Below are 22,153 nucleotides of genomic sequence, written 5' to 3'. Positions count from 1 at the left end.
CTATAGAAACACTTCTAAAGTATCATAGAAATACTTTAACAAATCATCACACTAAACAGGCAGTTTTAACTATAATCTTGACTAGAATTGATCACCAATCTAACTCTATAATTCTCCTCTTGTTCTGGATGAGGACATTAATATTCTTGGCATGTGACTGTCGCGACAACACTCATTTGCAACCCATTAAGATTGATCATCTCTCCTGTGCAGCAATTGGGATCTTTGTTCCTATGCATAATTCAGGACCACGGTTGTCAGTGCCACCCCAGGACCAAGGTTAATTGTTCTATGGGGCTCTTAGTTAGGCTGTTTCAAGATTCTGACTCCCCAATACCATCAAATTGACAATACCTCCTTACCTCCAAAGGGATAAATACTATAGGAGTTAGACAACCTCAGGAGGCTTTTACCAGCCTGCCAATCAGTGGGTCCCTCACTCTTGAAAGTCAGACACAGAAATGGACGCCCTCCAGGAAACTTGCCTCTGAATGTCAATTAATCAACAATAGTCTCACTCAAGTACTACACATCTACAGATGATGTCAACCTACTTAAACCTCTGAAACTCTTCCAGTGCTTGAACTCCGTGCTTCCTCAAAACCCTATATAAAATCAGCAGTTTGCTCTGATCAGGGAGGCCACTGTCTAACTTATCTCTCCCCTACCACAGTAAGCAATAAATTCAGCTGTGTTTTTTTATTTTTTAGTATTTTGTTCTATTTTATTTATTTATTTTGGGCTGCACTGGGTATTCGTTGCTGCGTGTGGGCTTTCTCTGGTTGCGGAGAGCAGGGGCTACTCTTCGTTGCAGTGCGTGGGCTTCTCATTGTGGTGGCTTCTCTTGTTGCGGAGCATGGGCTCTAGGCACGCGGGCTTCAGTAGTTGCAGCATGCGGGCTCAGTAGTTGCAGCACGCAGGCCCTAGAGTGCAGGCTTCAGTAGTTGTGGCACATGGGCTTAGTTGCTCTGCAGCATGTGGGATCTTCCTGGACCAGGGATTGAACCCATGTCCCCTGCTTTGGCAGGTGGATTCTTAAACACTGCGCCACCAGGGAAGTCCCCAGCTGTGTTTTTTTTTATGTTAGATATTGAGTGGTGGGCTCATCAACCTCTGAGAGTCTGATATTCTAATTTTATAATTGCTCCCTTGATTTAGGTCCTAATACTATTACCAGCAGCTACCATTACTTGAGCATCAATTAAGCCAGGTATTATGCCAGCTGTTTACATACTTTAAATCTGGATTACTTAATCTGAAATGAGAAGATAAAGCTGAATGTATTGCTTACTATAGTAAGGGAGAGCTACATTGGTCAGGTATAATCTCCTGGAACAGAGTTGAATAAACTTCTTTGTAAATGTCCAAGGAAGCTGCAAATACAACCTCTGAGATATCTTATATACCAATAGAGATATGGTCTTATAAAAGGTGTGCTAGTAATTACCCAGCATAGAAGGGTATACGTTTACTAGACAGTGGGAGAGTTTTTACCACTTTTCAGGTGATCGTATTTCCAGGGATTATCTAGTAGATGTTAGACTAGGACATTTCACTGAAATAAAGTATCATATCATTTAGTTGCCAAATCATCCAGTACCTTATTAAATGCTTTTTGATAAAATTTACTTAAAACAATAGCCAAGTATCATGCAACAGCGTCTCCTATCATACAACACATTAATATAAATTTATTGGGGGGAAAATGGGGAAAGGGACAAAAAAGATGGGGTGGTTCTATGTTGATATCAAAGAGTTCATAAAAGGATAAACTCAGGTCCAAAATCTTCAGTCCACATCAAAGACTTCATGTTCTGATGACGTTGGAAACAGCCCAGCCCTAGTTGCTGGGCTCAGGGAATCAGGGTGATGTAGCTGTTCTAAGTGAAGAAGCTCCTCTGTCAAGGACATCACTTTCTCTTTAGTTCAGAATGACACTTCTTGGGCACAAGTCTAAGATTCTGTTTATTCTCCCATCGATGTAGAGGAGACTGATTGGATATGCCGTTGTGCCTTTTATCTTGGTCCTGTTGGAAAGAACACACACCCCAAAACTGTTAGAAACTAACTGCAGAGCTGAGGACCTGTTTTGTCTTTATGGATGTCATTTTTCAAGATAGGTGGTTCTAAACTAGACAGCTTGGGAGAGAACTTTTAAGAAAGAAATTCAGTTCATTGGTTTTCCAAACAGTAGTTAAATCTACAGATTAGTGGAGAGTAGCTGGATGAAGAGAGAACTTGTGTAGTTAGAAATCTGAGAAGGAACAAATCCAGAATTGCTTAAGACAGCCAAATATTCCACCTTTTCCCGCCACCTGTCTTCCCTCTGCAACCGGTTTTTGGTCAGCTCAAGTTGTAGGCCATCGAGTCTGCAGTTAAACCAGCGCTGAGCTTCTTCCAGGTTAGCTGTTATCTGCACATACAAATGTTCTCATTAAAATTTACAACAAAGGAACACTTAATCTTTTTGTGTATTAGTTCAAGAGACTCTTTCTTTTTTTTTTTTTTGCGGTACGCGGGCCTCTCACTGTTGTGGCCTCTCCCGTTGCGGAGCACAGGCTCCGGACACGCAGGCCCAGCGGCCATGAGTCACGGGGCTAGCTGCTCCGCAGCGTGTGGGATATTGCCGGACTGGGGCACGAACCCGTGTCCCCTGCATCGGCAGGTGGACTCTCACCCACTGCGCCACCAGGGAAGCCCGAGACTCTTTCTTTTTACACTGTATAATTTAAAAGCTTTATTTCCCCCCACAATTAGCAAATGGGCTTCATATTAGTTAAACTGGAAGTTTTCTTCCTATAGTTGCCAGTTCAAGAGACTTTACTTAGGGCTTCCCTGGTGGCGCAGTGGTTGAGAGTCTGCCTGCTAAAAAAAAAGACTTTACTTAGATATTAAAAGACTCAAATTCTAACTGCATGGTCTTTGCAACCTGTTTACATAATACACATCCTCCTATAGATGAGAGAATTGCTGAATATGGAGTTAAACAATGAATGCAAACCTGATTTTCATGCATTTGTTAATATTTCCTGGATGTGAACTGAGATGAGAGGGCTCAGGAGAAAGTTACGATAGGAGTGAAAGTACAAGATGGCATTGAAAATTCATGTGGTAGTTCAAACCACACTTTGAGTTCTGTTCTCTAAGACTAAACACTTCTCCAAAGTCCCTGAACTGTAAAGCCTAGATTTTCCTGCTGTGCTTTATAAAGGTAATACAGTGAATTAGTAAAAACACTGGACCAGCTTAGTGTAAATGGTATTTTTTAATTTCCTTTATCAAAATATTTTATACTTTAGCTCCTAAGCACAAATTTCCAAATGATCTGTTAGACTTGAAAACAGTCCCTCTAATAGTCTGCCTTTGAAGATGATCTAGAATCAGTATTCATTTACTTGACAGATGTTTATTGAGAGCCTATATGTGCCTGGCACTTTTCTATGTATTTGGGATATTTTATTTTGAAGGTAGAGCCAACAGGTTTTTATTATATATAAAGGTTGCTTCAAAATAGCTGTAGAACATATCCTCTAGAATAAAAAGGAAAATGACTGTTTTTCCCCCTTTGATTATTTATGTTTCATGGACAGCATTTTCACGTTTTGACTCTGAGGTCTCAGAGACTACTGTATTTCTCTCTTGCTTGGGAGAAGGCAAGTTCGATGAGAGCAGGGGCTTTGTCTGGCTTATTCACTCTATATCTCCATCACCTAACACAGCACCAGCCATGTAATAGGTCCTTTATAAATTTGTGCTACTATGTACTTGTCCCATATTAACCAGGTCACAGTGTGGGTACAAAATAGTGAGATAAGAAAACAGAGCTCTGCTTGTCATTTAACTTTTAGAAAGCTACAAAGCTAAAGTATTTTTCAGGTCTGTTTGTGCATCCTGACGACAGACACACTCCCATCCATCCCCAAACCAAACCCCACTTTTCTCTTTATCAGAAGTTGAGGGAAAGATGCTTGAAATGACATTCATTGTACATCATGTCTCCTCTTGTATGGTGAATGAGAATAGAGCCAACATTTATTGAAACTTACTCCAAGCCATCTATCAGAGTAACAGTGGTAGGTAATAACTTCCTGACTACTATAGAAGTGGTAACTGATGAGTTACAGAAAGTAAATGTAACTTCCTTAAGGGCCCAGTAAGTGTCATTGTTGGCAAACTCACAAGAGAGGAGTCCATATTCCTTTTTGACTGGTGTGAGGTGATACCTCATTGTAGTTTTGATTTGCATTTCTCTAATGATTAGTGATGGTGAGCATCTTTTCACGTGTTTGTTGGCCATCTGTGTCTTCTTTGGAGAATGTCTCTTTAGGTCTGCCCACTTTTGGATTGGGTTTTCTGTTTTTTTGATATTGAGCTGCATGAGCTGCTTGTAAATTGTGCCAGTACCATATTGTCTTGATAACTGTAGCTTTGTAGTCTGGGAGCCTGATTCCTCCAGCTCCGTCTTTCCTTCTCAAGATTGCTTTGGCTATTCGGGGTCTTTTGTGTTTCCATACAAATTGTGAAACGTGTAAGTTGCTTTGCGCAGTATAGTCATATTCACAAATGTTGATTCTTCCCATCCAGGAACATGGTGGCCCAGCTGCTCCGCGGCATGTGGGATCTTCCCGGACCGGGGCACGAACCCATGTCCCCTGCATCAGCAGGCGGACTCTCAACCACTGCGCCACCAGGGAAGCCCTGTTTCTAGGTATTTTTTGATTTCCTCTTTGATTTCTTCAGTGATCTCTTGGTTATTTAGCTGTGTATTGTTTAGCCTCCATGTATTTGTATTTCCTACAGATTTTTTCCTGTAGTTAATTGATGTCTAGTCTCATAGCATTTTGGTCAGAACAGATGCTTCATACAATTTCAATTTTCTTAAATTTACTGAGGCTTGACTTGTGACCCAAGATATGATCTATTCTGAGTGTTCCATGAGCACTTGAGAAGAAAGTGTATTCTGTTGTTTCTGGATGGAATGTCCTATAAATATCAGTTAAGCCCATCTTGTTTAATGTATCATTTGAAGCTTGTGTTTCCTTATTTCTTTCCAGTTTGGATGATCTGTCCATTGGTGAAAGTGGGGTGTTAAAGTCCCCTACTGTGATTTTGTTGCTGTTGATTTCCCCTTTTATGGCTGTTAGCATTTGCCTTATGTTTTGCAGTGCTCCTATGTTGGGTGCATAAATATTTACAATTGTTATATCTTCTTCTTGGATCAATCCCTTGATCATTATGTAGTGTCCTTTGTCTCTTGTAATAGTCTTGATTTTAAAGTCTATTTTGTCTGATATCGGAATTGCTACTCCAGCTTTCTTTTGATTTCCATTTGCATGGAATATCTTTTTTTCCATCGTCTCACTTTCAGTCTGTATGTGTCCCTAGGTCTGAAGTGGGCCTCTTGTAGACAGTATATATATGGGTATTGTCTTTGTATCCATTCAGCCAGTGTATGTCTTCTGGTTGGTGCATTTAATCCATTTACATTTAAGGTAATTATTGATATGTATGTTCCTATTACCATTTTCTTAATTGTTTTGAGTTTGTTTTTGTAGGTCTTTTCCTTCTCCTCTTGTGTTTCCTGCCTACAGAAGTTCCTTTAGCATTTGTTGTAAAGCTGGTTTGGTGGTGCTGAATTCTCTTCGCTTTTGCTTGTCTGTTAAAATTTCAATTTCTCTGTTGAATCTGAATGAGATCCTTGCTGCGTAGAGTAATATTGTTTGTAGGTTTTTCCCTTTCACCACTTTAATTATGTTCTGCACTCCCTTCTGCATTGCAGAGTTTCTGCTGAAAAATCAGCTCTTAACCTTATGGGGATTCCCTTCTATGTTATTTGTTGCTTTTCCTTTGCTGCTTTTAATATTTTTTCCTTGTATTTAATTTTTGATAGTTTGATTAATGTGTCTCGGTGTGTTTCTCTTTGGGTTTATCCTGTGTGGTACTCTCTGTGCTTCCTGGACTTGATTGACTATTTCATTTCCCATGTTAGGGAAGTTTTCAACTATAATCTCTTCAAATATTTTCTGAGTGCCTTTCTTTTTCTCTTCTTCTTCTGGGACCCCTATATTTCGAATGTTGGTGTGTTTAATATTGTACCAGAGGTCTCTAAAACTGCCCTCAATTCTTTTCATTCTTTTTTCTTTATTCTGCTCCCTGGCAGTTATTTCCACCATCTTATCTTCCAGCTCACTTATCCGTTCTTTTGCCTCAGTTTTTCTGCTACTGATTTCTTCTAGAGTATTTTTAATTTCAGTAACTGTTTGTTTGTTTGCTCTTTAATTCTTCTAGATCCTTGTTAAATGCTTCTTGTAATTTCTCCATTCTGTTTCCGAGATTTTGGATCATCTTTACTATCATTACTCTGAATTCTCTTTCAGGTGGCTTGCCTATTTCATCTTCACTTATTTGTCTTGTAGGTTTTTACCTTGTTCCTTCGTCTGTAACATTTTTTTTTTTTTGTCGTTTCATTTTTTTTGGATGGGTGGTGCTGTATTCCTATCTTACTGGTTGTTTGGCCTGAGACGTCCAGCACTGGAGTTTGCAGGCAGTTGGATAGAGTCAGGTCTTGGTGCAGAGATGAGGACCTCTAGGATGCCTCACTCCCATTAATATTCCCTGGGATTTGAGTTTCTCTGTTCGTCCAGCAGACTTGGAGCTCCCACTACAGGAGCTTGGGCCTGACCTCTGTCCTGGGAACCAAGATCTTGCAAGCTTTGTAGCATTGTAAAAAAGGAAAAGGAAAAAAAGGAGCAGAGCAGAGCAGCACAATATCAAAGAATAAAAAAGAAAATAAAATTAGAAAGATAAATATATTAGGAAATACAAAACTATAATTGAAACTGCAACAAGGTAAAATAAAACCACAACAGAAAAAAGGGGGAGGGTACAAGCCAAAAGGAGAGAACAACAAAGTATAAAGAATAAAGTAAAATTAGAAAAATAAGATTAGGAAATATAAAAATATAAGAGAATCAACAATGAGTCAACAAGGTAAAACAGAACCCCAATCTAAGAGAGGAAAAAAGAAAAAAAAAAGCCTTGGCTATGGGGTGGGGTTTAGGCAGGGGTGGTACTTAGGCAGGGGTGGGGTTTAAGGTGGGGCAGGACCTAGGCTCAGGAGCCCCATAGCAGGAAAAGGCTCTGGGGGTGGGGCCTAGGTGGGGTGATGTTCAAGTGTGGGGCAGGGCCTCTGCTTAGGACCTGGGTGGAAGGAAAGGAGGGCCTCTGGAGTGTGGAGTTCTGGAGTTTGGAGGTAAGGCCCTGAGTGAGGGTGTGTGGGTGGGGTTTAGGCCCAGTGCCTTGGAGCGGGTCTCAGAGGGGGTCTCTGAGTGTAGAGGTGGGGCCTTGGGTGGGGGTGTAGGGGCAGGGCTTGGGCTCTGCACAGTAGGAGAGAGGCTCCGAGGATTAGGCCCAGGAGCCCAACAGGGAAAGTGCTGGCCCTGTTTCCCTCCATTCCTCTGTGCCCTCCCCCACTGTCTCCTCCAGGGTCTCCCCCTTTGCTGCTGGACCCCTAACCGTGGGTGGGTCCCACTGGGTGTAGGAACTCCTCCCCTCCCCCAGCCACCCCTCAGGGGTGCTGGTCCCACAGGTCCAGCCTTTATTTTTGCTCCCTCTTCCCTCCCACTCCCTCAGGACCCGCACTGCTGGAGGGGGCCTCAGTGGGCAGAGGGTCAGGCCCAGGATCTCAGCAGGTTCCCAGGGGCCCAACTGGGCAGGGGAAACCTGGCCCTGCTCCCTTTTGATCCTCTGCCCTCCCAGTGGTCCCCAAATTTCCCCCTTCGGGCATGGAATCCCTTCCCTTCCCCCAGCCGCCTCTCAGGTGCCAGTCCCATCCCACCTCTGCTTTTCCTTCACTCCCCCCCAATGCCTCATGTCCTACCTGGTCTCTGGGGGTTCCTCCCATCCCCTTAGGTGTCAGTGGTCCCCCACTGGTGCCTGGTAGGTGCCCTAGTTGTGAGGAGACGTGAATTCCGCGTCCTCCTAGTACACCATCTTCACTCTGCCCCCTCCATATTCCTTTCAATATACCATTCTGACAGTCATATTATCATGTAATTTAATGGCTACAAAAAGGATAAACTGGCAGCAATGTCACTGTGATACCTTTAGCTTAAGAATCTCTTCTTTTTTGAATTTTATTTATTATACAGCAGGTTCTTATTGGTTATCTATTTTATACATATTAGTGTATATATGTCAATCCCAATTCCAGGGATTTCTGGAATTTCAGGGACTTAGACTACCAAGTTAATATTTGTCAATATCAATCAATATTTTAGCATTCTATGATGTCTCATCAAGACACAGAATCTTAATCTAAAACTATTCTTTATAACAGAAGCTATACTGAGTAAGGTATTGGTTCTTGCCTTTTGCACTCCTGACAGCTATGTTACTGAAGGATATTACACTGACTTGTGTTTCGGGGTCATCATGTCTGAGGAAGCTTGTCTAAGTCTTCATGTCCGTGGGTCTGGCTCACCTGTTCTGATTCCACACTAGCTTCTTTCAGTTTATTCTCTGTTGCCTCTTTACATTTCTTCAGATGTCTAATAGTTTCTTCCAATTCCTGAAAATGTGATACAAAGACTTTTTACAAACTCCCAATGTACTATATATGGAAGAAAAAGCTTCATTATTGTAGTAAATGAGCAACCAAATTATGAAAGTATGATGGGGTACTTTCTAACTGCAGGTGCTACCAGACTATAAGATAAAAACTATTATTTTCAGTTTAACCTACAGTATACATTTGTGTATATGATTACAGATTTTGATTTACAGATTCTCCTGAGAAAATGTGATTAACATCTCTTTCCAGAACTGGGGAATACTTTTCATAGCAGACAATCTCTGTTGGAAAGCAAGAGCTTGATGGTCTCTTGAAGTCCCTTTTCCGTAATAAAATGTGCTTTTCATTAGGTTGGGAGTGGATAAAAGTCCTGTAACGGCAACAGATGTATCTGAGCTACAGGGAAGAACCAAGGGGTGTAAAGTTCCTGAAACACTATTAAGTTCAGAAGTCTTACTTAGTAACTAGTACTTTGCATATGTGAGCTTTAGCCGTTCTTTAAAAATGAGTATCATTTTTATTAAGTTGAACATGAAGACAAGGTGCCATAGTCAAAGCTCCAGGCTTCATTCCTAGATGTGATTCTAAGGACTTAGCTAAGATGAACGACTCGTAAGCTTGTCTTCTACACAGCCTAGAAAAGCCAGGTGCCCTCATGCTGGGTTTTGCACATGGCCTTTGCTGGTAATCTTTGAGATGAGTCTTAGGACCCCTCTTACCTGGCACCTATGCTCCAGCTCCCGCCTCCTCCTCCACTCTGCCTCGAGTCGCAGCTCTTGCTGTTTATTCCGAGCTGACAGATCATATTGGCTCTTGGCCAACAACTGCATCTCCTTCTGTAGGTTAGTCATTTCAGATACAAATTTCTGGATACTCAGTGACTGGTAGGGCACAAAGAGGGAGACGGTTGGTGAACCTGTCCAAGTTTGGGATTTCATGTGAATGGTAAACAGAGTGTGTGGAAATCATATACCTGTTCATAGTTTTTTTTCTGATATTGATCCTTAATTATCTCCATTTGCCTCAATTCTGTTTCTATTTGCTGAAAGTAAATGTGGAAATAACATAGAAAGATGATCAGTGGAAAAACTGGCTTGCTCTTTTTGCCTATAGGCTAACAGAAAGAATCCCACATGAGATCCACAGTTACCAGTTCCTGCTGGGCTCTCCTTCCCATCCAGCCCCCTGACCCCGAAAGAGCAAAGTCTTGTACAATCACTGTGGAAGAGACAGCTGGGGAGCCAGAATGTGACACTGGCAGCTAATGAGAAACCAAACACTGATGCAGCAGTATCTCTGTGGGAAAAGTCTCCCCCCACCTCCCCCCAGGCAATCTGCCCACTTCCCAGGTGTAGCTGTAATTCCCAGAGAACCCATGGTGGTGGTAGTGCTCTGAAACCATCCTCCCCAGACACCACTGCCTGCCTGGATCCTCATCAGATACTAAGGAGGTAAGAGGAGAGTTAGGGTTTCTCATACAACCTTCATCCTCTCTATATTCTGAGCATTATTCGCCTTAGCTGACAAGTGGAGCTTAATTTGGGCCTTTTGACTCTTTATTTTCTCCTTGCTGCTGTTCAGTGTCTTTTCCAACTCTGTAAGTTTCTGCCGCAGCTCTCGGTTGGTCCGGGATACCTCCACTGATCTGAAGTTGGCTTCATCAAGGGCTTTCTTCAGCTGTGGGATACAAAGGGAAAATTAGAATGTTTTAACCTTCCATTCAGTAAGAGAAGCTTATGTTTAGCTGTGTCCCTATATTTTGTTCTCTTTGGACCTCTCTTTTAAAAAGGAGGTTAAGTGATGGGACTTCCCTGGTGGTCCAGTGGCTAGGACTCTGTGCTCCCAATGCAGGGGGGCCGGGTTTGATCCCTGGTCAGGGAACTAGATCCTGTGTGCCACAACTAAAGATCCTGTGTGCTGCAACTAAGACCTGGCACAGCCAAATAAATAGATATTTAAAAAAGGAGGGTAAGTGAGGCAATAATAAGTAGATTTGTGGAGAAACACTCTCAGTGATTTTCATAATTTTTAACACTAAAGAACACAATTTTTCTTAGAACAGATAATGTAAATGTATGTTCATCATTTGCTTTCTAAGAGCATGGCTTTGGAATCAGACAGAAGTTAAAATCTCAGCTTCACCACACACTAGTCAAGTAATTTCCGATAATTAACTTCCCTAAGCCTCAGGTTCATCACTGGAAAAGTATGTGAATAGCCTACGTCGTAGGATTCATGTAACAGTTAAACAAGATGAGGCAGAGAAGGAATATAGAGCCTGGCACACACTAATTGCTCAGTGCTCACTGCTGTGCTTTAAAGGTTTTGTTTTTTTTAAAAAAAAGCTTAAGCTCGTCTCTTTCTGTCACTTGTGACCTCATGTATGGAGAAGTGGAAATAAATTATATGGCAGTTTATGTAAATACACCTATCAGTTATTGACTATCCTTGCATGTATTTTTATAATATTGCTTTTTTTCTATTGAGGTATATAGTTGATTTACGATATTATATTGGTTTTAGGTGTATGACATAGTGATTAAAAATTTTCATAGATTATACTCCAGTTATTATAAAATACTGGCTATATTCCCTGTGCTGTACAATATATCCTTGTAGCTTATTTACATAGTTTATAGTTCTTATGAATATTGCTTTTTGTTTAGAAATTTTAATGAACTTGTCTAGTGGAAAAATAACATAGTGATTACTATTAAAAACAAGACAACAGGCCCACAATGAAGTCACTTATGCTAAGCCTTATGTCACCAAACTGAGACTTAATTACAGTTTTGGCTCTTCCAGAAAAGGACTCTTAAACCAGTCAATCAGGAATCGCCCGATCAGCATTAGTTGAGTAATCTGCCTGACAGACCCCTGCCACCCCTTAAAGGAAGTAACTCTGCTACTAGTAACTAATCTACTTTTTTGCCTAGTATAACTTCCTTGTTCCTGCTTTCCTCTGCCTATAAAAGTCTTTCATTTTATACAACTCCTCAGAGCGCCTTTCTATTGCAATTGATTGCATACGGCCTGATTCAAATTGATTTTTATTATTCTTCAATTTATCTTTTAACATTACTTAAATCATTTTACTGAGTTCCCCCTCCTCCTCATATGCCCTTAAATGAGTACCACTTGATTTTTAGGAAGAAGAGATGGCAGCAGAGAAGGGAGAAGATAGGAGGAGGGTGGTATTCTCTGTGGCTGGTAAGTATTTAACTCATGTCAAAGAAAAAAGTCAAAATTATTTGTTACCTTTTCTCTTATACTTGCTCATTCTCTCAGATCCTAACCTCACACTACAGTGTTAGTCTTTTATTATCACCCAACTCAATTTCTGTTAGATATTCCACCATTACCTCAATCACAGCTTTGTCAAAACTGGGTAAGCCCTAAAAACTAACCCTCAAAACCACCCTGGAAAGCAGTTGTGATGATTTCCATTTTGACTGAGGAAACTGAGACTCAGAAGTGAAGTCATCTGCACAGATAGTAAATTTACACATAGTAAATTTACACATTGCTAATAAGAGGCAGAGCTGGGAGTCTTAAACAGTGCTTAAACCCTGAGCCCACCCCTGCCACTAACTGCTCAAGACATGTTCCTTGGTCTCTCCTGCACAAGTTCACCATCTTTACTGATCCCTGTGAAAAGGATTTAAACTTTTAAGTATTCTGAACAACTCTCTCTGAATAAAGGTACTTTTAATTTCAGTGCCCATTTTTGTTTCCCACAGAAATTGTTTTTATAATATTTTTTAACACTTATATACAGTGCTTTTTCGATTTACAAAGCACCGTGTAAATAGTTGACAGCGCACAGTCACAAAGTCAGATTCAAGTGCAATTGCTAACTGCGCTAAATTTGGCAAAATACAGGCCGGCCGCCCCAAACAAGTCTTGGAATTATTTTAATTACTCCCTCCCCTTTGCTTATGATACATTTAGGGTCTGATTTTTCTATTAATTAAAATGGATTTTTGATTTGATTGATTGTTCTCTATTTTCAACAGAAACACTTTGCTTGGCTCTAATCATCTGAAGCCCAAAGTAACTGCTCTAGTTCCCTTGAGCCTCCATGTTTCCAGTTTCTCTTCATTCTTACCTACTCTCCACTGCTAATAGACTAACCTACCTAAAATTGTGCTCATAGCCTTCTCAGAAACCTACAGTGCTCTACTTTTACCTAATACTTTCCATCCAACATTCTGGTAGTCAAGGCCGTCTACCAGCTGGTCTCATCTAAGCTAACCCCTTTTTCTCAGAAATTTCCTAAAGTCTCTGCTCTGATCAAGAGAGGCAAATCCTTTTTCTTTGCTCACATGTCCTATTTATTTTTGTAACTAAGCTTTGTTCATCCTCTTACACAGAGAGTGTCACAGCCCTGTCAGCTCTGCCAGTCTCAACCCTGTATAATTTCGTCAAGCTTCCCTTCTTCTTCGATCACCCAACCAGCCTAAAACAAACTTTCCCTTACTTTTGAATTCCTTTAAAATTGTACACAGCTTCTAGCTATCCAAGAAACATCTTCTGCTGTCTTCCTAGTTGTCTCATGTAAAGAGTGGAGATGACAATTAAATAAGGGGTCATTTAGCACAGACCACATCTTCTGCTGTTTTTACTTGTGCCTCTCAGGAGGAGGTAGGTGCATGATGGATGCTAGTTAAGTGAATTGAGGAGACAGGTGACTTGCCATCTGTCTAGCAGATGGCGGTCTCCTCCTTCCTCTTTCCCACTCAGTTATTATTCTCCAGTGGGAAGGCTGTCATCAAGGCATTCCTTCATTGGGCAGATAACTGTATATCAGAAACTTTTTGTGTGTTAATTTACAAACAGCATAGAGATGTATCTGGCTTGCTGGCGACAGGGGGATTAGAAGAGCCAAAGAACAACTGTAGCCATTCTCGGAAATCCTGTAGCTGGTTCTCCTCTTCAAAGGCATTCACCTAGAGGGAGACTTTCGTCACTTGCCTCCATACCTCAGTCACTTCCCGTTGTGCTGCTTTCTTTGCAGTTTCTCTCTCAATTTGAAACTGCTTTCTTAGAGCATCTATGCGTTCAGCATGCAGTTCTGCTTCTATTTTGGATTCTTCACTCATCTGTTCTCTGTTTTGAAAAACAGAGATGATAAATCACCTTTAGAAAACATCTTAGTAGATGTCATTTACCAATGAGAAGCAGATAAGTCACCAGGTAAAAATCACTGATCTGGAACTCATTAACAGAAGAAGAAATAAGCATTTACCTACAGCATTAAAAAACAAAAAGTCATTCAAAAGAAAGAGATCCACCCAAAAGAGTGAAACACATACTCTTGTTTTAACCAATACTCAGTAGTCCTGAGCCAGCAACATTTCACCAGAATATAAAATTTGTACAGATTACAAATACGAAAAACACCTTCTTTGCTTTAGCTTATACTTGCCTGCTATATCAGTATGTTCACTACGTGAAAGGAATAAAGATCCACGTGCACAATGCATTTCCCTTGGGTATAAATTTTCATGGGATGTTATTAATATCTAAATCCTATTTGCCTAGATAAAGTTTAACAAAAAACTTTAGTGGCTTGACCTGAACTTGATGGGTTTGACCTAACTAATCTCAGGACAAAACTGAAAACAATGAATGGTTTAGCAGCTGCTTAAATGGAATTATCCCACTCCTGGAGGGGTTATTCCCAACCATGCTTCTGTTTCTCCTTTTCCAAATCATACTTTTAAAGGACACATAAGCTTCTGACAGAAAAGGTTTGGCAGAAACATGTAAGTGTCCCTTCCAACTTGGTTTAAACCTTCATGTACGGAAGAAGACCGACAGCAGACGAGGGGAGAGCTGAAAAGGAGCGTACCCCAGCCAGCTAATATCTGCTCTGCTCCACTGTGCCTGCTTCCTTCACATGGCTCTGCTGGGAGTACTAGCTCAACAGGGAAAAAGGCTTTAACTGGTTTATGTGAATTAGCCAAGCTTACTCTCCCAGAGGCTCTCCCTAATTTCACTGCGACTGTACTGCCCTTACTTGAAGGTTTCCAAAGTCTGTCGCTCAAGTTCTTTGCTTTCCAATTTCTCTTGAACGTGATCAAGCTTTGTTTGCAGATGATTATTTGTCTGGAGAGCTTGCTCCAGGCTCATAGCCAGTTTCCTGTTGTCTTCTCTAGCTACATCTAGAGCTTTTTGTAGAGGCTCCATCTGAAAGAGAGAAGAATGATTGTTTTTAATTTCACGAGATTGTTTTTAATTCCACTGTAACAGACACAAGAAGTCCATAACACTGTATATTCACTCTTTAAACTTTGAAACAATAATTGTTTGGAACCAGAACCAAAGACTCCAGATGCCTGGAATATATATGTGAGAACTTATTACAGACAGTCCTTAGGAGACTCTTAGAAGGTGATAGGAAGGGTATGCTCCACTGGTCACTAGAGAGTTTTGGAAAATAGAGCCAACTTATTTATCCTAATTTCTAAAGTTTTAAACCAGTTAAACTCCTCCCTTCCTGATCCTATGACCCTCTGGTCTCACTGCCTGGACAGATAAGAACTGGCAACTGTTCCCTGTATATCCTTCTAGAAAAAGCTTTTTATAGGAAATATCTCTATTTTATATGTGTGCATACGTGTAGATACATATTCATGTGTGTATACACCTATAAACACATGTGAGTATGCCTCCTTATTTAGTGGGATCATTCTAGCTACTTCTGACTAAAGTTATGTTGTTTTCTAAGCCCTTTAACTTCACTTATGCATTAATACATGAAAAGAATGCAGACCATATAAGACAAAGAGAGTTAGGCATAATTATGGTTCTGGTTTGCCAATAAATGGTTCACTGTAAGATCGCAGACCCATTTCCCATTTGGAAATATGTCACTGTTCAAAACTCAGACTTGAATGGAAAGGAAATTTACCCGATTGTTTTACTCCGTTTTTCCAAAATAGCAATATCCCAATAAAATAAAAAATATCAACATTATCATCTATAAAAACCTGGCTTCTACCTCACTGTTGTGCTGGGCCTCCACGACAAGGATCCTGGCCTGCCACTGGTCCACTTCTGCTTCCAGCTTCTGTACCCGCTGTTGATTTAGAGCCCTATAAATGAAGGGCACAGGGAGAGTGACCATAGAAAAGTACCATCTAGGATGATACCACTGGGAGTTACAGGACACCTTCCAGGAAGCCCAAATGGCATATGCAGTGGGCTACAGATGCTCAGAATATCTGAGAGTTGGCAGGTGACAATTAGTAGCCTCAGCTTCAGGTTAAGAAACTAATTTTCGTATGGATTAAAAACTTGTTCCATTTATGATTCAATTTGGCTTTATATATTAAACTATCAGTACATGTTAATGACTAACTTATGGGCTGGTAACTTTATACTATATATATTACTAGTACAAAAATATATCACCTCTATATGGACTGGCTTGCTGTTGAGATTTCTGCTTTTTACCTAGAATTTTATTGTGAATAGTAAACGATTTTTAATACCATCCCCTTGACTTTTTTTTAAGTTCAGAGGTAATACAGATTCATAATATGTAAGAAAACAAGCACAATGAAGAATATAAAACTCACTTGTTCTCCCATAACATAGAGGCAATATGCACCACTAATGTATTACAATGTGTCTTAGAGGTCTGATTAAACCCAAACCATTTGTTCATTAACCTAAAAGGGAAACTTTTATGTAATGTTTGAAACATTCAAAGGAGTTCACTTATAAAACATGGCTAAAAGTAGTTCTCAGAATGATTCATCTAAAATAAATAGGATACTAATAAATGGATAATTAATTCAAACAGAAGTAGACACTGGGCTTTAATCTTGACAATTACCGTTCTGTAGACCCAAGGGCAGGTATAAATGGTGTAGAAAACAGCAAGGATAAAACAGCATATATCACATGAATTTCTAGAATACATACTTATTTACCTCACTACAAAATATGAGAATTTTTGGATATCATTTTTATTTATAATTCCAGATTTTCCTGAATTTGCTAGCTCTTTAAATACCATTTTACTACTTTATTTTCACAAGGGAATCAATATAAAGTGACTGTTTCTTGACTGCACTCTGTTCTTTACTACAAGGCAGCAGAAAAATACAAGTACAAAGACAGAAAAATAATCTCTGGTACCTTTCTTTCTTGAGGCCTGCAATCTCTGAATCCCTCTGCCCAAGCTCTGTTTGCACTTTTTCCAGAGCACCTTGCATCTTACTGTGAGAAGCCAACACATTCTCCAACATGATTGTAACTTTGCAGTTGTCTTCTTTAGCTTCTGCCAGTTGTCGGTGAAAGTTTCCCACCTAATAGAAAATGAAATAAGACAAAGATATTTGATCCTTTCTGGTTATTCTTCTGCTGAGTCCCATGACTTCTAGAAGAGTATGGAAACCAGGTCTGGTAGAATGCTAAGAGGAATAATTAAAGTATATTTTATATTTATTTTGTTTCTTAAGTTATTCTGACTTTGAGAAAGAGAAAACTAGACCCTAGACCATATGGATCCTATGAAGAACTCTGCAGCGCATCCTAACTGTTGTCGTGTCCGGCACATGTATCAACTAGAGACATAAAGACCAACAGCCTCTTGGGTCTAGAGGGGGGTCCCAGACTGGCCTGCACTAGCCCTCCTCAGCTATCTTACCATGGAGTCAGAAGAAAATAACACATTTGAAGCCCATCAGAATTATCTGAGGAAAAAGGACCACAAGAGAAAGTGGAAGCTGCTGAAGAGTGATGTGACTCACAGCCCTCTTCAGAGGGGCAAAATCTAGCACCTGCTGTCAAGAAGTTTGGGATGTTACCCCTCTTCCCACTAAGGACACACACTGTTAAGCAGAAAGCATCTGGTAATTTGACTTAATATAAAATCTTAACAGTGTTATATCACATTAATAGAACATAAGTAGGTGGTTATTAATACCAAGGTCAGATGTTTTTCAACAGAAAAAGATAGGACTTTTGATTATTTTAAGACAAGAAGAAAAAAAAAACCATTGGGAGTTAAATCATGTATTTTTAAGGGAAATATTTTAGAGCTCTTCTAAAGTTATCCTTTTTTAGGAAAAAAAAAATCCTCCTCTGATCAATCCTCATTCTTTTTTTACTAAAGGTAACAAGAAAAGAAAGAATATGGCTCATGAAAGATTTCAGAAGCGCTTCACTTCAGTAACAGACTTCAGAAAGGACTGATGTCTTGCCTTCTTGTTCCCCCTGTCCTCCAAAGCTTCGAGGTCACCTTTCAACTTCTGAGTCTCTTTCAGGGCTGCAGCACGAACCTTCACAACTCGTGAGAGCTCCCCTTCATTCTTTTCAAGAATGGATTTCACCTTAGTGGAAAAAAAGAAATGATAAATGATTCTCCTAAAGCACAATCAATCAGCAATTAGAATAAGACAGCAATTTAGAAACCAAATTTAAAATGTTTAATTAAATATGCTTATATATTATTGTAAATAAAAACTAGCTTTAGTAGCTGTTTTTCCCCTTAAAACTACAAAGCAAAAAAAAAATCTGTTAATAAACATGGGCAAATCTCTAATATATGTCAATCTCTATGAAAGCACAGAATGAAGGTAAGGGAGATAAGACAATGATGCTAAGATGAAAAACGGGGGAGAAACTGATTATCACAGAATTTGAAAATACAACGTAAATTAATATCATAAAAGCAAAGGTGAAGAAGTACTAAATAGTGTCAAGAAAATAGTGTTACAGAAGTGTTCTAAATAGTGTCCTAATCCTAATTAGAAGTATTAGAATTTTACATCTCTGAAATACTTTTAGTATATCTACACAGTTATTTCAGATGATCATACTATTCTGAATACTACTCTTTTAAAAAATACTTTATCTTGAAATACAGACTCACAGGAGGTTACAAAATTAGTGCAGAGTCCCCATGCATTCTTTTCCCTGCTTCTAATGATGACATCTTATATTGTAGTTCAACATTAAAACCAGGAAACTGACTTTAATGAGATTAACTAGACTACAAAACTTACAATTTTCACCATTTTTTTAACCTGCATTCATCTGTGTATGCACACATGCACACAGCTCTATGTAATCTGATCCCATGCACATATTCCTGTGATCACGACAATCAAGATACAGAACTGCTCCACTGCCGCAAAGAACTCACTGTGCTACTTCTCTGTGTTCACACCCTCCCCCAAACTCATCCCATGTCCCCTGGCAACCACTAATTTGTTCTCTATCGCTACTGTTTTTGTCATTTCAAGAATGTTATTTTAAACATTTAAAAATAATTAATTTCAGTATAATACATTCACATTTTTTAAAACAGCCTTACTGAGATATAGTTGACATACAATAAGCTATGTATATTTAAAGTGGACAATTTTGATATATGTATAAACCATAATCATGATAATGAACACTTCCATTATCCCAAAAGTTCCCTTATGCCTTTTTGTAATTTCCCCCACTTCTATCTCTCCCTGTTCCTACACATCCACCCAAGGCTACCACTGACCTGTTTTCTGTCACAATCAAATTCACTTTTATTTCCTAGAATTTTATATAATGAAATCATATTTTATGTACTCATTTTTGAATGATTTTTCACTCAGCAGTTTTTTTGAGATTCACTCAATCCTCTTTATGTTGCTGAATAGTGTTCTGCTGAACACTTGAGTTGCTCCAGTTTTAAGCTATTACAAGTAGAGCTGCTCTGGGCAGTTGTATACAGATCTTTGTGTAGACATACGCTTTCATTTATCTTTGGTAAATGCATAGGAGTGGAATGGCTGGGTTGTATGGTAGTAATATGTATCACTTTTAAAGAAACTACCAAACTATTTTCCAGAGTGGCTGAGTGATTTTACATTCCCTTCAGCCATGTATGAGAGTTCCTCCACATCTTCACTAACACTTGGGGTAATCAGTTTTTCAATTTTAGACATTCTAATAGTGTGTGGTAGTATCTCACTGCAGTTTCAATTTGCATTTCCCTAATAACTGATGTTTAACATCTTTTCAAGTGCTTATTTATCATCCATATATCTTTTTTGGTGAAACATGTTCAAATACTTTGTGCCTTTTTTTTTTCGGATTGTCTTTCCTTCTTAGTGAGTTTTGAGAGTTTTTAATAAACTGTGGAGACAAGACCTTTATCAGATATGTGATTTGCAAATGTTTTTTCCCCCAGCCTGTAGCTTTTCTCTTCATTTTCTTAACAATGTCTTTGAAGAGCATACGTTGTCAATGTTACATTTTTTCCTTTATGGATCATGCTTTTGATGTCAAATCTAAGAAATCTTTGTGTAATCCAAGATCACAATGGTTTCATCCTATGTTTCAGAAGTTTTACAGTTTTAGGTTTTACCTTTAGGGCTTTCATCCATTTTGAGTTAATTTTTATATATGGGTCAAAGGTATTCTGTTTTTTTGTTTTTACATATGATACCCAATTGCTTTAGCACATTTGATGAAAAGACCATCCTTTCTCTACTTTTACTTCTGTTGAAAATAAAGTGTTCATAAAATTATTCTGGATGGGTAGAACATTCACATTACTCTTAAGGTACAAAAGGATAAAGTGAAAAATCTCCCAGCCACCCAGTTTCCTTCCTCGAAAATAATGTTGCCAATTTATTATGATTCATTTTAGAGAGACTCTATTCAAAAGTGAATACATATGTATACTTCATCGCCCCAATCCTTTTGCACACAAATATTAAAATACTCTGTATACTCTTCTGAGCCTTGACTGTTTTAACCTAATAATAGATATGTTATGATTAAGATAAATATATCTTCAAACAGTATTCCAAACTATGGGTATACCATGGTTTATTTAGCCAGCCTCTTACTGATGGAATTTTGGTTGTTTCTAGTCTTTTGCTAATAACAAACAATACTTCAGAAAGTAACCTTGTAAACATGTCTTATGTATAAGCTAGTGTATCTGTAGGAAAAAGTACAACTGTGGGCGTAAAGTGATAAACAGAGCCAAATTGCCCTCCACAGGAAAAGGGCACTCCAAACAGCAGCAAAGAAGAATGCCTTTCACCCACATCTTCCTCAATATTATACTTCCTTATAACTTTTAACGTGTAACATTAAAAATACTTTAATTTCTTTGCAAGGATTCAAGAATAGTACAAAAGATGCTAACTTATAAGGTTTTGAAAACCTATTGGATTTTGTTCTAGAAAAGTACATTAGGAAGAATATAGTTTTTATAATTTTACCAGTGTTTATAAAATATTTATAAATATGAAAAGGCCACTAGCAAAAGTGCTTACAAAAAGGGTCTAAATAGTAGTTAACTCTAGAAGACAATCTATAGTACTTTCTATTTTTAAATATCAAACTAAGGTGGATGCTCTAGTAAGTTTTCTTTGGAAAGTATTTTCCAGTGTTCAAGTTCTCAGGGCTTCTATTTATGTATTTCTACTTTAAAATCAGGCTTTACCCATTTTACTATAAATGTTAAGACTATTAGCATTAATTTTTAAAGTGAAAATTAGAGTAAAAATCTCAATGGTTACTCTTAAGCCAAATATGACATTTCTGTGTCCAAAACAAAAATTAAGTATGCAATAGCCAGAATGATGGTTTTGATCTACATCATCAGTTTTTCCTGTTTGTGAAGAAATTCTTTCCTTGTTGTTACTCACACCTCCAAATGTTATCTTTCTATATGTTACTACTTTTCTTCATCGTTGTATAAATCTGAAATTTCCTTATGATTTAATTTGTGGTCTTCACTTACCGAATCCTGGTAAAGAAAATTTGGTGACTCATCATTTAATGGTCTTGAGGCAAGAATGTCTATTTTACCTTCCAGTCTTCCCTCCATGGTTTTAATGGCATTCAAAAGAGTCTTTAGAGAGATCCTAGAGTCTCCGATCTCCTGAGAAGACCTCACAGAAGCCAGGGTAGGTGCAAAGGTCACGTGGCGTGTAGGGTTTGGCCTAACACTGGGCAAACCAGCTGATGAAGTTCGTTCCTTTATATTGTTGACATGGGGCCTATAGCTTTCAAGGAATTTTGAAGATGCAGGCCTCTCTGGAGACTTCCTTCTTCTTGGAGGCATCACCAATTTAAAAAGACAAAATTAACTAAACCTAGAATTATTTTTCAGTGAGTGCCCCCTTTACTATGAGAAACAACACAACGTTCTAAATGAAGCTGGGATGGAAAATATACTTAAAAATGTGTTCGTTTGCTTTCAGAATGAAGAAAATACTAGTGTAAAGTATGTCCTAGTGAAGAAACAAAGCGTATCTAATGAGGTCCCCTTTACCAGTAGAGTCAGGTTGTTAGAACCCTAGCAGCCTTCCATTTGAAGACACATTCTAGTTGCTTGGTTACCAAGGATATACATACACAAACATAGTTAAAGAAGTTACACATGCTTACAGTGTTAAAAATTAAAAATAAATAATGTGATAAATTTGTAAATCATTGAAATGAATCACTTTCTTTTAGTAACATATTCCTGGATTATTTTCTTCACTAAATGTTTTATATATCTTTGTCTAATTTTCTCTGTTCATATGTTAAATTGTTATGTGACCTATGAACGGTTTT

At 38.8% G+C, this 22,153-nt stretch overlaps 1 protein-coding gene across 1 annotated transcript; it reads right to left on the bottom strand.

Annotated features, from left to right (window-relative positions):
- Positions 1-1,668: 1,668 nt before the first annotated feature.
- On the bottom strand, positions 1,669-21,656 carry LOC112412015 (coiled-coil domain-containing protein 150-like). The gene is made up of 12 exons (XM_024763448.1): positions 21,333-21,656; positions 17,791-17,919; positions 16,724-16,893; positions 15,579-15,672; positions 14,595-14,764; positions 13,555-13,681; positions 10,055-10,249; positions 9,546-9,614; positions 9,292-9,453; positions 8,483-8,569; positions 2,303-2,413; positions 1,669-2,027 (listed from the first exon to the last, which is right to left on the bottom strand). The coding sequence occupies exons 1-12, from the start codon at positions 21,654-21,656 to the stop codon at positions 1,911-1,913; spliced, it is 1,755 nt and encodes a 584-aa protein (XP_024619216.1). The 3' UTR covers positions 1,669-1,910.
- Positions 21,657-22,153: the final 497 nt, after the last annotated feature.

This window comes from Neophocaena asiaeorientalis, unplaced genomic scaffold (genome assembly GCF_003031525.2).
Source record: "Neophocaena asiaeorientalis asiaeorientalis breed wild unplaced genomic scaffold, Neophocaena_asiaeorientalis_V1.1 scaffold844, whole genome shotgun sequence".
NCBI lineage: Eukaryota > Metazoa > Chordata > Mammalia > Artiodactyla > Phocoenidae > Neophocaena > Neophocaena asiaeorientalis.
The sequence above is the reverse complement of the archived record's forward strand: the minus strand, read 5'-3'. Positions and strand labels throughout refer to the sequence as shown.